This window comes from Urocitellus parryii, chromosome 1 (assembly GCF_045843805.1).
Source record: "Urocitellus parryii isolate mUroPar1 chromosome 1, mUroPar1.hap1, whole genome shotgun sequence".
In the NCBI taxonomy this organism is placed as follows: Eukaryota; Metazoa; Chordata; class Mammalia; order Rodentia; family Sciuridae; genus Urocitellus; species Urocitellus parryii.
Window position 1 is genome coordinate 178051634 of NC_135531.1, and position 16178 is coordinate 178067811.

The window sequence follows — 16178 nt, forward strand, 5'->3', positions numbered from 1 at the left end:
AGACCAGAATGTTGCTCCTTTTTTGTGCTTCCTTTGTCATAGGTCATAACATCCATCATAGTTCTTATTTTTCGTCTCCATGGAAGTTCCATAAGCTCCACTATTTTACCTCCACATCTACCACAAACTCTTAGCCCAAATATGCTAAAATAAGAATAGCTAGACAGTGAATAACTGTAGGGTAACTGCAGTCCTAGGAAAGAGATCCCTGTGATAGGAAGTCTAAGTAAGAAGTTTTTATTAAAGTTAAACACACGCTGATCGTGAGGGCAACAGGATTTTCAAAGGCACGTGATTAGTGGTGCCATACGTTGGGCCTTGTTTGTACATGCAGGGGAAACAAACTAAAGAAGCTCTCAAATCTTGGTCATGTGCAGCCAGATCTGGCACAAGGCGAGACCTCCATCTCCCCAGGGGGCGCTGTACAGAATCGCCCACGGTACCGCGGTGCAAGCACTAGGACTCATTTCCGCCCCGGAAGCATTTCCGCCCTGCCGGGCTTGAGCGTTCCGTGACGTATTTCCAGTTAGCTGACCTGAGCACTAGTGGCCTGAAAGGAAGTTACGTCCACTCTGAGGACGGAAAACCAGTGCAGTGGCAGCAAGGTGAAGGCGTTTCTCCGGCATCATGTCTCACCTGCCGATGAAACTTCTGCGCAAGAAGATCGAGAAGCGGAACCTCAAATTGCGGCAGCGAAACCTAAAGTTACAAAGTGAGCTGAGTGGTGGCGGAGGAGGGCCCCGTGCGGCGGGGCCGGTGGCGCTGGGTGGGAAGTCCCCGCGGCTCCTAGAAGCGCCGCAGTTTCCCGGGGCACGTGGGATCGCGGTTCGCTAGCAGGCACCCTGGGGCAGCATCCTGTCAGGTCCGCGCCACTCTCCACCAGCCGGGTGGCCCAGGACCGCTTCTGACCCTTCTGAGCATCAGTTCCTCCCTTCAGAGTTAGAAAAGGAGGCCGCTGGGTTGACTTCTCGGCTTCCAGCGGGGCTTGCAACTAAACCTGCCTTTTGCACTTCACCTTAACCCATTTTGACTCTCAGCAGCTTCAGGCTCCACTTCGTCCCCCTTCTCTCCCATTCTAGTCAGACACGTGGAGCTAACTTTCTACGCACCTTTTCCGTCTTCTATTTAATTTCTGTAATCCCAAAACAATTTTAGATTTTGCTCTCTTAATAGAACTTTCCTGATACCATCACCACCCTGCTGGCTCTTCACTCCTTATTATCAGCTCAGAAAGTGTCTTCTGCACACGTGAAAATTTGCCTCTCCTGCCATTTATTATTATTGTCGCTCCCAACTTGAGGCTCAAAGAGCTTCTATATATGTGTGTACTGCCCTATGACTTAATTAGGATTTGAAGTTTATATTCCTGACAGTGGGCCACAGATAATGAAGTCATTGTGTTATCCATTTGGATTCCATATTAGGTATAAATTCCCCCCTATACACACACACCAGGGGAAATATTGGAGGCATATTGTGTCACCCCAAGTGGTTTTCAATAGACATTGATTGATTGAAAGAAATTCTGGAGTGAGCAGAATTGAGCAGGGAAACTTTTGTAATGACATCCTTGGGTATTTGTACATAATATATATTGGGACAAATAGTGATTTCATTAACTGAAATTTCAATTTACTAAAGTCTAGGAGAGTTAGTGTTGAGTGTTGTAAAATTATGAGACATGGTACTTGTGTGAATAATATGAAATGCCTTTTTCAGTGTAACAATTAGTTATATTTGTCAGATACTTTAAATGTATATTTTGTAACTGCCATTGTCTGTGCCCATCATATTTAACCTTGAAGTTTTCCTTTCTCAACTCCTTAAAGAGGGGTCTTTTGAAGTTAAGAAATCATTGTAACTTTCTGTTTTCCAGCAGAATGTCTACTTTTCCTATAGTAGAACACCAACTTTATGTTCATTTTAACAATGAACATACAAGAAGTAGCTAAATAATTTGAGTCTTCGAAACCTTGGAATTTTTTATGTGAAAATGTTTACACATAAGCCCCCCTTCCTTCTGTTCTGTTTTTAAACAGGGGCCTCAGATGTGAACCTATCAGAAACTCAAAATGGTGATGTGCCTGAAGAAACAATGAAAGTCAAAAAAGTTAAAAAATCCCTGAAGCGTTCTATAACTGTGGGCTTGTCAGAAGTGCAAAATGTAGATATGTCTGAAGAAAACGTGGAAAATATAAAAGTTAAAAAATCCCTGAAGCATTCTGTGAATGTGGGCCTGTCAGAAGCACAAAATGGAGATAAGTCTGAAGAAATAGTGGAAAATATAAATGTTAAAGAATCCCCCCAGTCTACCATATTAACCAATGGAGAAGCAAAAACACAGTCTCCCAGTTCAGAAACAAAAAAGAAAAAGAAGAAGAAAAAGAGAAAAATGGCAAATGATGCTGGTCCTGGTAGGTACTTTGTTCTTTGAACTTCAGCCATCTTATTCAAATAGTTTCTCATAGTCATCCCACCTTCCTTCTATTGTTGCTGTTGTGTGTATGTGACATGTAAGAATTCCCCTGTGCTCCTCAGCATATCAGAGACTAGCTTTGTAGCTGAAGGAAACATTATAATACTAGAGATATGTTTTAACTTTCATCAAAATATTCAGCAGTGTGTCATGTTACATTCTTTAACCTTGAAAAAAGCCGCATACCTAGATAAGAACTTATTTAGAATTAAAGCAATGTGCTTTTTGTGGGTTTTTTTGTTTGGTTGGTTGGTTTGGGGCAGTTGTCTGAACTTTTTGTGATAAATAGAACATACTATGGTATAGTATTTTAGGTTTGCTTATTTCCAAACAGAATTGTAGAGTTATTAAAACTAAAGAAATCTGGGCTCGTGGTAAGGTCTCTCTCTCCTGGCCTTTCTGTGTCAAGGGTTTTCACATTAATGATTCTATTGGTTTTTCTCATTTTGGGTCCCATATTTTCCTTTTTCTTACCATAAAGTCTTCTCCTTTTAAAAAGAGTCTTAATTGCAAATTGTATAAAATAGCATTTAGGAAAAGTTTTAAACAAAGAGAATGTTAATTTCCAAATGAGTAACATAGACAAGATAATGATGAGGGAGGGGAGAGGAAAGATGATGATTGCATGTAATAAACTCAAGCATTTTAATGAGATGTGGACGTGTAGAGATTTCCAGGCAAAGGATAGAATAGGGGTTGTCAAACTATCTGGCTTTCCACCAATTTTTTAAGTAAAACTACTAGATCTCCATATTGCCCATTTGTTTACATTGCTTTTATTGCAACAGAGATCATATGGCCTGCAAAGCCCAAAATATCTATTAGCCCTTTATAGAAAGTTTGCCAGCCCTAGAGTTAGAAAATCATGAGTGCATCTTGTCTGAAGATAAGGTTTCTTTTAGAAAGGAGCTTTCTAAAAGAAGTTTCCTAAAGTATGACTGTTTTCTTGTTGTCTACAAACTAATAAATTTCTGGATGACGAGAAATTGCTTAATAAATAGTGAAAACTGAAGCTTAGGAATTAGTTTTTATGTAAAGTGATTTCAGTCCTAATGTAAAATTATTAATGGCTTCAAGAGTCTTCTGAATATGCTCAAGGAAGTAACATTTCTAATCTAAATCATATTATTGGAATTTTTAACCTATGGGTAAACTTTAAAGAACTGTTCTGCAGAAAACATGGAGAACAGCTGGTGGTGTCCATGACTTTTGACCTTTGCTTACAGAGTTGACCAGTTCCCAGAAGAATTTCAGTAAGGTACAGTGCTGGGCTACAGAGCCCAGAGTTTTGGGTTACGTCTTTTCTCTTCAAACTAGCATCAATGGGTGCCATAAATTTCTATTAAAAGCCCAACATCGTAATAAACCCAGTTGAGCCAGAAGGAATGTTTTAAGAGAGTTATGGGAAGTGTGACTGGAAACGCATTTTGGGACCATGTTATGCAAGTTGTGAATGTAAAGCCTCCTTCACCTTTTGAAACCTAGCATCAGTCTAGTTCTTGTCACCCAGTTAAGTAAATCATTGCCTTTGCTTTATAGTCCATCTCTAGGAAAATGATATCTTCTGTTTTTTCTGTTCATCTTTCAAATTAAAGTGGCTGTTACAGAAAAGGAATGGTAAATGGCATGAGGGTCATATAAGCGCTTGTAAGGAGTTTTTAGAAATTACATTCACCACATATGCTCTTTTTTTACCCAGTGGTGAGGTGTGTGAAAATTGTGACTAGTATCTTTATATTATTTAAGTCAACTCATAAGAAGTTTTTAAATGAGATGCTATAGTTCATTTAGAAGCCTAAAATAGGGGGTTGGTGTAGTTCAGTGGTAGAGTGCTTTCCCAGCATGTGTGAGGAATTGGGTTCAGTACTAAGCACCACATAAAAATAAATAAATAAAAATTTTAAAAGAAGCCTAAAATTATAGTTTTTGAAAAATCTTATGTACCCTGAATTTTTAAATGACATCTCTTTTTATGAAAAGGAGATATTCTGACAATATCAAATATGTTAGGCTTTGGAAAATATACCTCTTTGCATCACAAGTCATTTGTTTATCTCATTTGATATTTTTGTTTTAAGAAAAAAAAATTGTTTTCTCTTTTAAAACCAAAGATACAAAAAAAGTAAAAATTGAAGAAGGCTCTGAAGCTCCTGAAGAAACAGAAAACAGTGTGGAAAAGTCAGCTGGTGAGGAAGAGGACAGTGAAGTACCCAGCCTGCCCCTGGGACTAACAGGTAATTTGCAGGAAATTTTCCAGATACACCTTCTCAAAAATATGTGTCTGGCCAGACATGGTAGTGCACACCTAGAGGCTGAGGCAGAAGAAGCCCAAGTTCAAGGCCAGTCTCAGCAGTTTTAACAAAGGCTCTAAGCAACTTAACAAGACTCTATCTAAAATAATAAATAAAAAGGGGCTGAGGATGTGACTTAGTTGTAATGAGCCCCTGAGTTCAATCCCTGGTACAAAAAAAAAGAGTAGGTTATGGAATTGAAGCTTCAGTTGTGACTTTTAGTTTAGCTGGAAAAAAGTAACTGAGAAATTCTTTATGTATCTTTCTGCTGCAGTTTTTCCTCTTCATCTTCTACCTCATGGTTCCATAGTACTTTTGTTTCTTCCTTTGTTCTTTTCTTTGTTCCTAACATATTTTTGTACATGTGCAGCTTCTGGGATCCTATGTTTTATTGATTTATCCTTTTATAAGGCTCTGTCCTTGTTGCAGTAGGGAAATCATGGCCTAGAAATTGACACCAGAGGTTTAGGCTCAGTTACTAATAAGGAGGGAAAGATAAAATTGACTTTATTGAGGAGCAGACTTGCCAAGTTAATCTCCTTTGACTTTTATTCTTTTATAAAGTCAAGAATTTAGATTAGAATTCACAGCTCTTAACCAGAATTATCTAGAAACTACATGAGCTATTTTTGGCTGGGGCTTTTTTATTAAGAGGTTAAGATCCAACCCTAGACATGCTTGATCAGTTATAAAGGTTGGCTGGTGGTGTAGCTCAGTGGTAGATTACTTCCTAGCATGTATAAACTCCTGGGTTCAACCTCTGGCACATTAAAAAAAAAAAGATGTGCTAGTTATGGCAGTAATTTTCAACAAGAAATAGGTAGAGTTCTCAACCCTACCAGATAGAGTTACTAAAGCTATCCTGGTTTGCCCAGAAATTTCCCAGATTTAGCACTGAAAGTTCTGTATCACAGGAAATCTCCTGTCCCAGGTATACCAGGAAGAGCAGTCACCCTGTTCCTAGGAGATGTTCTTGGTTGTCAGATCTAGGAGAAGTCTGTGTAGAGGGTAAAAGTCAGGAATGCTGTGTAACTTTATAATATATAGGCTAGCCTCCCACACCAAAGAGTTATTCTGTTTGGGGATGTGGCTAAGTGATTTAGCACCGACCTAGTATGAATGAGGCCCTGGATTCAGTCCTCAGCACTGAAAAGAAAGAGAATTATACAGCACATAATGTCAGTTCAGCTGTTCCTTAGATGGGACTGTATCCCAATGAACTTACTTCAGGTTGAAATTCTAAATCAAAAATGCATTTAATATACCTAACATCATCACTTCACCCACATTACACATGTTCTGAACTCCTCACGTTATTAGTTCAGATGTTACTTAGATAAAACTGTATCGTATCCCAGTAAACTTACTTTAAGTTGAAAACGTAAATCAAATATACATGTAATACACTTAACTTTATCACATAGCCTACATTAAACATGCTCTGAACTCTTCTTACAAACCCTGTCTTGTAATTTATCTCATGTAATTTATGAAATACCTGAGAGTGAAAACTAGAATAGCTGTAAGATGTGCTTTTACATTGTTTTAAAGGTGAAAAATTGTAAGTTGAGTCATCTGTCATAAGTTAGGGACCATCAGAAGTGCCAAGGCTGAGAATCCCTGATTTACACTTGCGCAAGGCAGAGTGGGGAACTCCCCAGCATGTGTCTGATGCCACCCTGCTAAGAACCACCACGCCACTTGATATGTAGGGTCATTCTAAATCAAACTTCTTAAATATTTCATTTCTTTCTGGACTCTCACCCTCACCACTATCTTGGCATTTCCATTTCATGAAAGTACCATAATTCTTCCTCTCTGCCCCTTACTACAGTATGGAATTAGATTTTAAAGCACACAGCCATCATCAGTGGAAAAATATATTTAGGACTTTTTTCTTTGTATTATTACATAGGAATGATTGAAGTTGAATTTTTTTCTATAAAAAGATCTAAATAAAACTTTAGGCAACTATAAATGACAATATTTACTTTTAAAGAAATAAGTTTGCTAATGATAAATTGTCTTCTGTTTAGGAGCTTTTGAGGATACTTCATTTGCTTCTCTAACTAATCTTGTCAATGAAAACACTCTGAAGGCAATAAAAGAAATGGGCTTCACGAACATGACTGAAATTCAACATAAAAGTATTAGGCCACTTCTAGAAGGCAGGTATGATAACATTGATGCTTGGACATTAGTGTCTATTTTTAGGACTGTAAATTTGTAAATATGAGTATGTTTTGTTGATTTTGATATATCCAACTTGTACTGAAACCTTTAAGTTATTTGCTAATTATTTGAAGAAAGATATTTATTTCTGTTCTATAACAGTTCGTATTTCTGAGCTAAGTATATAACCAAGATGGTTGATTCACCAATAGTGAAGGCAGGAACTGGGTCTGTCTTCATGGTTCAGCTTAGTACCTAAAATGTGTGCTTAGTATGTGTAGGGTATTCAGTGAATATTTTTTTAATGAGTAGATTGAATATCTTCCTCTTTTCCTTTTTAATATTTAGGGATCTTTTAGCAGCAGCAAAAACGGGCAGTGGTAAAACCCTCGCATTTCTCATCCCTGTGATTGAACTCATTGTTAAGTTAAAGTTCATGCCCAGGAATGGTAAGCTTTTGATCAGTTTCTGGCATTATTGCACTAAAAGTTTGCTATGGGTTTTAGAGACTCAGTGGTGACTTCAAAGTCTTGCTTTTTTTGCTTTTTAGGAACAGGAGCTCTTATACTCTCACCTACTAGAGAACTGGCCATGCAGACTTTTGGTGTTCTTAAGGAGCTGATGACTCACCACATTCACACATATGGGTTGATCATGGGTGGCAGTAACAGATCTGCTGAAGCACAGAAACTTGCTAATGGGATCAACATCATTGTGGCAACACCAGGACGGCTCCTGGACCACATGCAGGTAGAGCACTGTTACGTAGTGCCTCCTCTTATTATCTTGTATGAAACATACATTTGACAACTGACAGTTTTTCTTTTCCTTTTTATTAGAATACCCCAGGGTTTATGTATAAAAACCTACAGTGTCTGGTTATTGATGAGGCCGATCGTATCTTGGATGTTGGATTTGAAGAAGAATTAAAGCAAATTATTAAACTTCTGCCAAGTAAGTAGGTTGCATCTACATGTGACTTGCATAATAGCAATCAAAGATTAATTAATTAATACAATAATTAATAATTAATTGATGCAATAATTTTCCTATGGGAGCAACCATTGCTGAACAACCATATTGTATTAACATCAGAATTTTATTGTGGCTGTATGATGTACTTATGCCAATCATTCTTAGAGGTAATTTGGAATGCATGCATCAAGCTTTGTTTTTGTTGTTGTCGTTTAGTTGTTGATGAACCTTTATTTTATTCATTTATTTATATGTAGTGCTGAGAATTGAACCCAGTGCCTCACACATGCTAGGCAAGTGCTCTACCACCGAGCCATAACCCCAGCCCCATGCATCAAGCTTATTACTGATTCATATAATAGTTTTGCTGTTTCAGAAGTTATAAGGCAAGTTATACAGTGTCAACATAAGTCTCATACCCTCCCCTACCATCTTATGTCTTCTTACTTTGTCTGATGTCTTCCAGGTAACCATAGTCTTGTTGCCTTCTGTATTATATTTGATATGTACTTACTTTGGTTGTAGTCTTGCAACATCTTATGTAAACTGTTTATATACATAATACGACCATGATCCCATTTATTATATGATTTATGTGTTAATAAATCATATAAAGCATCGTCAAAATATGCTCTTGGCATAATAAGCAGTACCTATATAAAATTCATAATGTTTTATACTCTTGCCATGTTTATTCTTGGAAACTCACTGTAATCAAAATGATGAACATATCTTTCACTCTCAAGTTTCCTTATGCCTCTTTGCAAGATGCCTTATGCCTTATGACTCTGTCCCTTTCCTCCTCACACATGTAACTTCTCACAGTGGTGACTGACAGTTTTATGAAGCAATTACAGAGATGCCCTGAAAGACTTGAGTTATCTCGCATGTGTCTATTTCAGCACGCAGACAGACGATGCTCTTTTCTGCCACACAAACTCGAAAAGTGGAAGACCTGGCAAGGATTTCTTTGAAAAAGGAACCATTGTATGTTGGTGTTGATGATGATAAAGCTAATGCAACAGTGGATGGTCTTGAGCAGGTACTTTTTAAAATAAATAACCTAATACTTCAAGGATCTTATTTGGTATTTCCTTGTATGTAGGATGTAGAAAAGCATCCAGAAAGCAAATGGACTAATGAGCTTTTAACTTAAATATAGTGATATTGTGTATTTGACCCTTCTGGTATAAAATACCCTGAACTCTTAATAAGGAAATACTGGCTCTGGGATGTATAGCTGTAAAGATGGAAAAGCGGTGACGTGAAAGTGGAAACTTTAAGGTTGAGATTTTTGTGAATAAAACATTCCTTGGAATTAGATGAGGCTTAAAAACCTTTGCTTTGGTTGGTTTTGTTTTTAAAAGCTGTCAGAAAGGCTGGGTAGCATATATGCTTTTTTCTCAGTGCTCACAATCAGTATTGTCTCATGGTACTGGAAGTTCACTTGGTTAATTTGTATCTTTATCTGAACCTCTTGTAGGGATATGTTGTTTGTCCCTCTGAAAAGAGATTCCTTCTGCTCTTTACCTTCCTTAAGAAGAACCGAAAAAAGAAACTTATGGTCTTCTTTTCGTCTTGTAAATCTGTAAAATACCACTATGAGTTGCTGAACTACATCGATTTACCTGTCTTGGCCATTCATGTAAGTGACTGTGATGGGCTTATTGAAAATTGATTAGACTTGCTGAGGATGTAGCTTAGTTATAGAGCACTTGCCTAGGGTGTGGGAGCCCTTGGGTTCCATCTGTAGCCCTGGAAAGGGGCAAAAAAAAGAATAGGTTACACTTAGGAAGTTCTATAGATTATGGGATTGGATGTATTGCTCTCTCCTTGAAACATAGTTATAAGTAGTTGAAACATTCCTAGGTGATTGGTCCTGTGTGGAGGGAGCTCTGCTGGTGTGGAAGGGCATGGGCTACAAAGGAGTGAAGGACATGTTCCTCCTCCTGTTGGGGAAATAGAACACAGTCCAGGGATGGCACTTGAAATAAAATAGAATGGCACCTCCAGTTTAGGGTTGCTGCATTTATGCTTCCCAGCAGCAACTCAGAATTCCAGCTCTGATGAATGGTTTTTGGTTTTTATCCATTCCAGGGAAAGCAGAAGCAAAATAAGCGTACCACCACATTCTTCCAGTTCTGCAATGCAGATTCAGGGATATTGTTGTGTACAGATGTGGCAGCAAGAGGGTTGGATATTCCTGAAGTTGACTGGATTGTTCAGTATGACCCTCCAGATGACCCCAAGGTAACTGAGTCTTTGGGGTGTCTTCAGAATGGCTCTATGAGGAGTACATTTATTCTCCATGTTCCCAAGAAGCACCTCATTCATATTTATAAGGGTTAGCCCTACTGTACTGGCGCTGCAATACTTCTCTAGTATTAATAAATGGTTAGGGCTTTGTGGGTCCCAAAGAGAATTTGAGAGGCATTTGTGGTCATAAATTAGGAACAGTAGATCCTTGGAGTAATGTTAAGAACAGAAGACCTAAAGGAAGTAACATAATTGAAAAATGTGGCCACGTGGTAACAGACACATGTGGAAGTCAGTGCCTTAACACAGCATTTTTTCTCTACCCAAGGAATATATTCATCGTGTGGGTAGAACAGCCAGAGGGCTGAATGGAAGAGGGCATGCCTTGCTCATTTTGCGCCCAGAAGAATTGGGTTTCCTCCGTTATTTGAAGCAATCCAAGGTAAAGATCTTTGGTTAGGATAAAAAAATTTTATGGGGTGGTGCGGGATGAATCTTAAATTGGGAACAGAGTCCTCTTGGTGGGGATTGTTAGCAAGTATACATGCCACCTCTAAATGTATCACAGAGATCTGAATCAGGGCAGAACATGGTTAACTGCAGTTGTTCAGCAGGTTAAAAATAATGATATTTACATGCTTCCAACCCAGGAATTACAGACAGAAGGATGGACCACATGGCTCAGCCCTCTAACTGTGTTGTTCAGCTATGCCTTTTATGTCTGTTTCTCCTCTGCCAGTCCTGAAGCCCTATTTAAAACTCTTCCACCACTGTAGGCTCCCTCGCACCTGGTCATCGCTCTCCTACCTCCCTCCCTCCTGCAGTCTTCTCTACACCCCCTCATCTTGGTGTCTTTCATTCTGGCCTCCTGTGAGGCAATGGAGATCCTCAGTCACTCCTACCTCTGCTGCCTCCTGCTTTTTGTCCCTTGTTCTCACCTCCTGGTCTTCGGTCTCCCTCCGAGTTAGCACTTTACCACCAGAAGTCTCTCACTGTAAAGTATAATCTCAGCCCTCAACCCATTCTCTTTATAACTGCCTCCGGGGTGGCTATTGCCTGCGGCCTTTCCTCCGTTTGCCTTATCTAGCCTCATTCCATTCTACCAGAAAAGAATCCATCAAAACTTTAAGTGGTAGTTGGGCGCAGTGGCACACACCTATAATCCCAGCAATTTAGGAGGCTAAGGCAGGAAAGGGGCTGGGGATGTTGCTTAAATTAGTAGTTAGTGTCCCTGGGTTTAAACCCTTATACAAAAAAAAAAAAAAAAAAAAACTTAAGTGGCTTGTTTCTAGATGTTGTGGATGCATGTCAGATCTTCTCTTCCATGACATCTGTCTCCCTGTCAGCCTGCCTGGCACAGTCTTGCCTGGTGACTTTCCTCCCCACTGAAACTTGGTGTAGTTCATGAAATTGCCCTGTAGCCTTTGTATACTTTCTCTAGAAGCTCTTCTGGTTTTCTGGAATGCTCTGATTTCAGCTACTGCTGTCTCTTATGGGAAGCTTTCTGGTTTCCTGCCCTCTGTGTTCCCACAGCACAAGTGTTCATTTATCTGTCTCCTCCACAGGACTGCAAAGCAAGCTCTGTGAGGCCGGAGTGTAGAACTTGGGCACCTGTTTCCCCTCAGTACCTAGCACAGGTCTTGTGCTTTTTATTTGCTTATGATAAATGATAACAAATCCCTCTTGTGGAAGTATGTCGTCATTATGACCTCTGGTGTCACTGGGTCACAGAGCAAGATGGTATTAGAGCCCCTCTTCTTACATAGAAAGAAAGGGCTGATGGTCCTGCTAACTAAAAATTTCAGACCCTTCCAATAATCAGGATGATAGAGATCCCTAGAGAAAAGAACTTACTAGCTCATTATCTCCGTTCAATTCCTCACCTTCTCGATCTTTTAGGAAGAAAGAAATGAAGGCTCCTAGCATGGTTTGTGGAAACTCAGCAGAGTAAATGTGGAACTTTCCATTGACATGGAGAGACTGGAGAAAGCAGAGTTTGCTACCTGTCCTGAGGGAATTCCACAGGGCATCCTTCTCTGTCTTCAGCTTATTAGCTACACTGAACCATGGCTGTCTGGTTCTATCACTTTCCTCACTGTTTATGGAACACTTTACACTTTCTTCATTCATCCAGAAATGTGAATATTGGATCATTCTGGCTTAATAACTTTTGTACTTCTGTTGTTTTCTAGGTTCCATTAAACGAATTTGAATTTTCCTGGTCCAAAATTTCTGACATTCAATCTCAGGTATGCATCTCCTCCTCCCTTGTATTTCTGAGTAAACAGAAACCTTTACTGTGTTGTCCCTGTGCTCTGAGGCTGCTCTTTTGTAAGATGGGCCCTGTTGTTAAGGTTTCCTGCTGTCCAGTTTCCCACTGCTGTGCTCTTGCTCCTCTCAGTCCACCCCTGAGAGCATTGTTCTCCCCACAGTAAGAATTTACATGTAATCCAAAACCCGGAGCAATGGTATTAGAACAAGTATCTTCTGAAGATGACTTTGTTCTAATAGTTGAGAACTGCTTTTTTTAATTTTATTAAAACCAGTGTTTTCTATTTCAGCTTGAAAAATTGATTGAAAAGAACTACTTTCTTCATAAGTCAGCCCAGGAAGCATACAAGTCCTACATTCGAGCATATGATTCTCATTCTCTGAAACAGATTTTTGATGTTAATAACTTAAATTTGCCTCAGGTTGCTTTGTCGTTTGGTTTCAAGGTGCCTCCTTTTGTTGATCTGAGTATCCTTTTTTTAAAATTAAGTCATCCTGGAACTAAGGGTAAAAACTTTACCAAGGAACAGGGTTAGTATGTGCTCTGGCAACTGCCCAGAGGCTTTGTCCTGGTCAGCATCTGCTTCTCTGTACTAGCAAAAGAGTGTAAAAGTATGGTTTATTGAACAGGGGTTAGCCATCAGGATGGGGGTCATGGGAACAAGGCAACTAGTGACTTAAGTGTTGGTAAGATAAAGGACTTTGAGTGACAGTGAGAGGTAGAAGTGGTTGTGCATTCCAGGAAGAAGCACAGAGGTAGAAGAGCAGACATTAGGTGGTTGTCCAGGTCAAAGTTTTAATCGTGTTAGAGCCATTGAATGATCTTAAACAAGGATGAGGCAAATTTGTAAAAGAAAAAAAAAATGTTGCTCAGGATAAAACACAAAGGGAATAAGACCTCCAATTGATATTGCTGCATTTTATGACATGTGCTTTGTCCTCGAATTTCCATCAAAGAAACCAAGCCAGCTAAGGCAAGGCTTATTCTTTACTGTTAAGGCAGTAGTTCCTGGGGGACTAGATAGAAAACCCTGTTGGGTTGCTGTCCCAGTTGTAGACAATGGGTAAATGTCTGCCTTAATGAGTACATGCTGAATTGGGACAGGAAAAGCAGCTTCCTCACCTGGCCACACATTCCTGAATCAGCTTTGAAAAGAAGTGAAAGTCATTTTGTTGTGATACAGGTTACTTTTTAGTGTGTTCCTTTGTCCTCATAACTCCTTATCTCTTCTTGTTTTGAATTTCGTTGTGTGAAGTCATTAACTGTTACATTTTGTTTTAAAAATCAAAATCATACCTGCTAATTTTAGTCCACAGGTACTTTGGTGACACCTAGTTTTCTGCAGATTTGTCCCAGAAGCTCATGTCCATGTTTTCATTGTTGGGAGGTGATACAGTGCATGCTGGGTTCTCTCTCTGTAGGTGTTAGATTGCAGTTCATCACTTTTGTTGCTTGATTTCCTTAACATTTTCATCTGTAGATGTGAACAGCAGTGAGGGCAAGCGTAAAAAGAGAGGTGGTGGCGGTGGATTTGGCTACCAGAAAACCAAGAAAGTTGAGAAGTCCAAAATCTTCAAACATATTAGCAAGAAATCATCAGACAGCCGGCAGTTCTCTCACTAAAATGAACTTCCTTTCATCTTGAATAACTTTGCCCTGAAATTTTTTTTTCTTTCTCTTCCAAAAGGAATTTTTGTAGCCTTAGATTCTTTTTTATCTCTACGGTGATGAAATTATATTTTGATTTTTAAATACCATATAAAAAAAAATCAAATTATGTCATTGTTTTAATATTCTTGTACTTTATGGTATGTAAAGATTTTATGGTATGATTGCTATAACTTGCTATAGAGAGGGATGTTAATACACTGGACAGGTGGTGTTAATGTGGAAAATAGTCTTGGTTTATTTTTTTAGTTTTGCTTCTGAAAATGTTGGTGTATTTTTATCTAAAGAAACACTTTAGGTAAAAAAATCACTTTTATATATTCCCAGTTTTAAAATGATGAGCCTTTCTCCAGTTGTTTGTTTTTTGTTTGTTACTTGAATGAAGTGCCCCTAAGCAATCTTCGAATTATGGAGGGAGGGAGAGAATTAAAATTGTTGAACCTCATAGTAATAGAAATGTAATATTCTTTCATTTGGTAACTTAGTTAAGACCTTTTTTAAGAATAAAGAATGGTGAGTCTAACTTCAATTTATTGTAAGGTGGTTTAGAATTTAATAAGCCCTTCCAGCTCTTCAGAGTACTTGGAAGACAAGGCCAACTATCAGTAGACTCAAAACCAAGTCATGAGACAGTGCCCAGTGTACATTAATGTTAGTTTCTTTGTGAGGAAAAAATCTCCAGATCCATGAAAGATAAATTTGTACTGAAAACTGAACATGAACCAAGGTCAGAAAAAATAGCAATCAGCTATTTAATCAGTTGGGATTTTTGTCACAGGAGCCCTTCATTTCTGGTGTTCTGTGTAGTACATAACTACAAAGTAGTTCTATTTTATAGCAATTCAAAACCAAAGTTGCTAGCAGCATTTTGCTGTTGTGCCAGTTAATATTCATAGTGTCATTAATGTAATTATGCAGAGAATATCAAGTGGAGAAGAAACAGTTGGATCAACGTTACAGTAGGAAAGGAAAGAACTATGTTCCACCTCTAGGCTTGGCTGCTGTCTCTTGAGTTTCGGACCTTGACTGCTGAGTGCCTGCCCTGGCTTCTTAGATTCCTAACTCCTACCATTTAATAACTATTTCACTCCTCAGTGCTATTTGTTTATTCATTTCAGAAATGATTATGTTTTAAAAATATATAAGCAAAGGGAAGAATATTTAATCAGTGGTCAGAAGTAATAATGTTGATATTTTGGCATGTAACATTCCAGGTTTTGTATGTGTTTATACATTTTAATTTTTTATCAAAAATGAGGTCATCCTCTACCTACTACTTGTACAACCAGCTTGTTTCATAATGTGTTGTTTTCCTGTGTCATTAAATAATTCCCCCCATTCTTGTAATTCATTTGTGGCAGTGCTTTGTTAATCCTTGCATGGTCCACCAGGATTTGGGTTCTTGGATTCCTGCTTGTCCCAGTCAGAGTCTCTTGATTCATTGTCTAGTGCCCCTATTTGTCTTGCCTTTGCTAACCCCTAGTGTGAGTCAGCCTCCAAAGATTTTGTGAGAAAAGTAAACCTGTTACTATATAACTTGGTTTTAGCCATTTCAGAGTCCTACTGAGTACTAAATGCCATTCTGGTGGCAGGATGATCCAGGCTAGGGACATTTAGACAACCAGACTTGAGCAGCCTGGCCAGGATGCAGATGTGAGGGAGTCTGTTGCCAGATCATGCAAGGCCAGGGCAACAGCATCCTCAGGGCTCATTAGCACAAGAAGTGTTTCTCAGGCTCTCAAGAGCACACCTGACAAATAGCATTAAGTAATGTCATGAAGGTTAGAAGGCAGCATGGGCAGGAAGCCAACTAGATCACTACATGTAATTAGAAGCCCTGGGGTCTAATAGTCTGCAGTGATGGTTAATCATTGCTGTATCTGAAGTTTTTAGTTTGAGCAGTTTCATGTAAAGCTGGACTAAAGATATCCAAAAAATGGACCTTATTTTTCTATAAATTAATGTTTTTCATAAATTTAGTGCCTGGGTCAAATTCCAGCTATGCCACTTAGAACCTTCTTTGGGCCTATTTCATGAGATAAATGAAAGTAATATTGCTTAATTCGTA

The 16178-nt window shown here is 38.8% G+C and overlaps 1 protein-coding gene across 1 annotated transcript; it reads left to right on the plus strand.

Moving 5' to 3' along the window:
• Nucleotides 1-538: 538 nt before the first annotated feature.
• Nucleotides 539-15438, plus strand: Ddx18 (DEAD-box helicase 18). Its single transcript, XM_026397102.2, has 14 exons — nt 539-712; nt 2040-2414; nt 4588-4710; nt 6804-6939; nt 7288-7388; nt 7490-7689; nt 7779-7893; nt 8817-8956; nt 9398-9559; nt 10012-10164; nt 10499-10612; nt 12363-12419; nt 12732-12909; nt 13923-15438. Exons 1-14 carry the CDS (start codon nt 628-630, stop codon nt 14063-14065), a joined length of 2082 nt encoding a protein of 693 aa, XP_026252887.1. The 5' UTR covers nt 539-627; the 3' UTR covers nt 14066-15438.
• Nucleotides 15439-16178: the final 740 nt, after the last annotated feature.

Excerpts from the sequence above, each read along its gene's own strand:
- Ddx18 (XM_026397102.2), top strand. The coding sequence starts at position 628 with ATGTCTCACCTGCCGATGAAACTTCTGCGCAAGAAGATCGAGAAGCGG. Across the intron at positions 7,690-7,778 it reads GGCTCCTGGACCACATGCAG|AATACCCCAGGGTTTATGTA; the intron begins GTAGAGCACTGT and ends CCTTTTTATTAG. Across the intron at positions 10,165-10,498 it reads ACCCTCCAGATGACCCCAAG|GAATATATTCATCGTGTGGG; the intron begins GTAACTGAGTCT and ends TCTCTACCCAAG.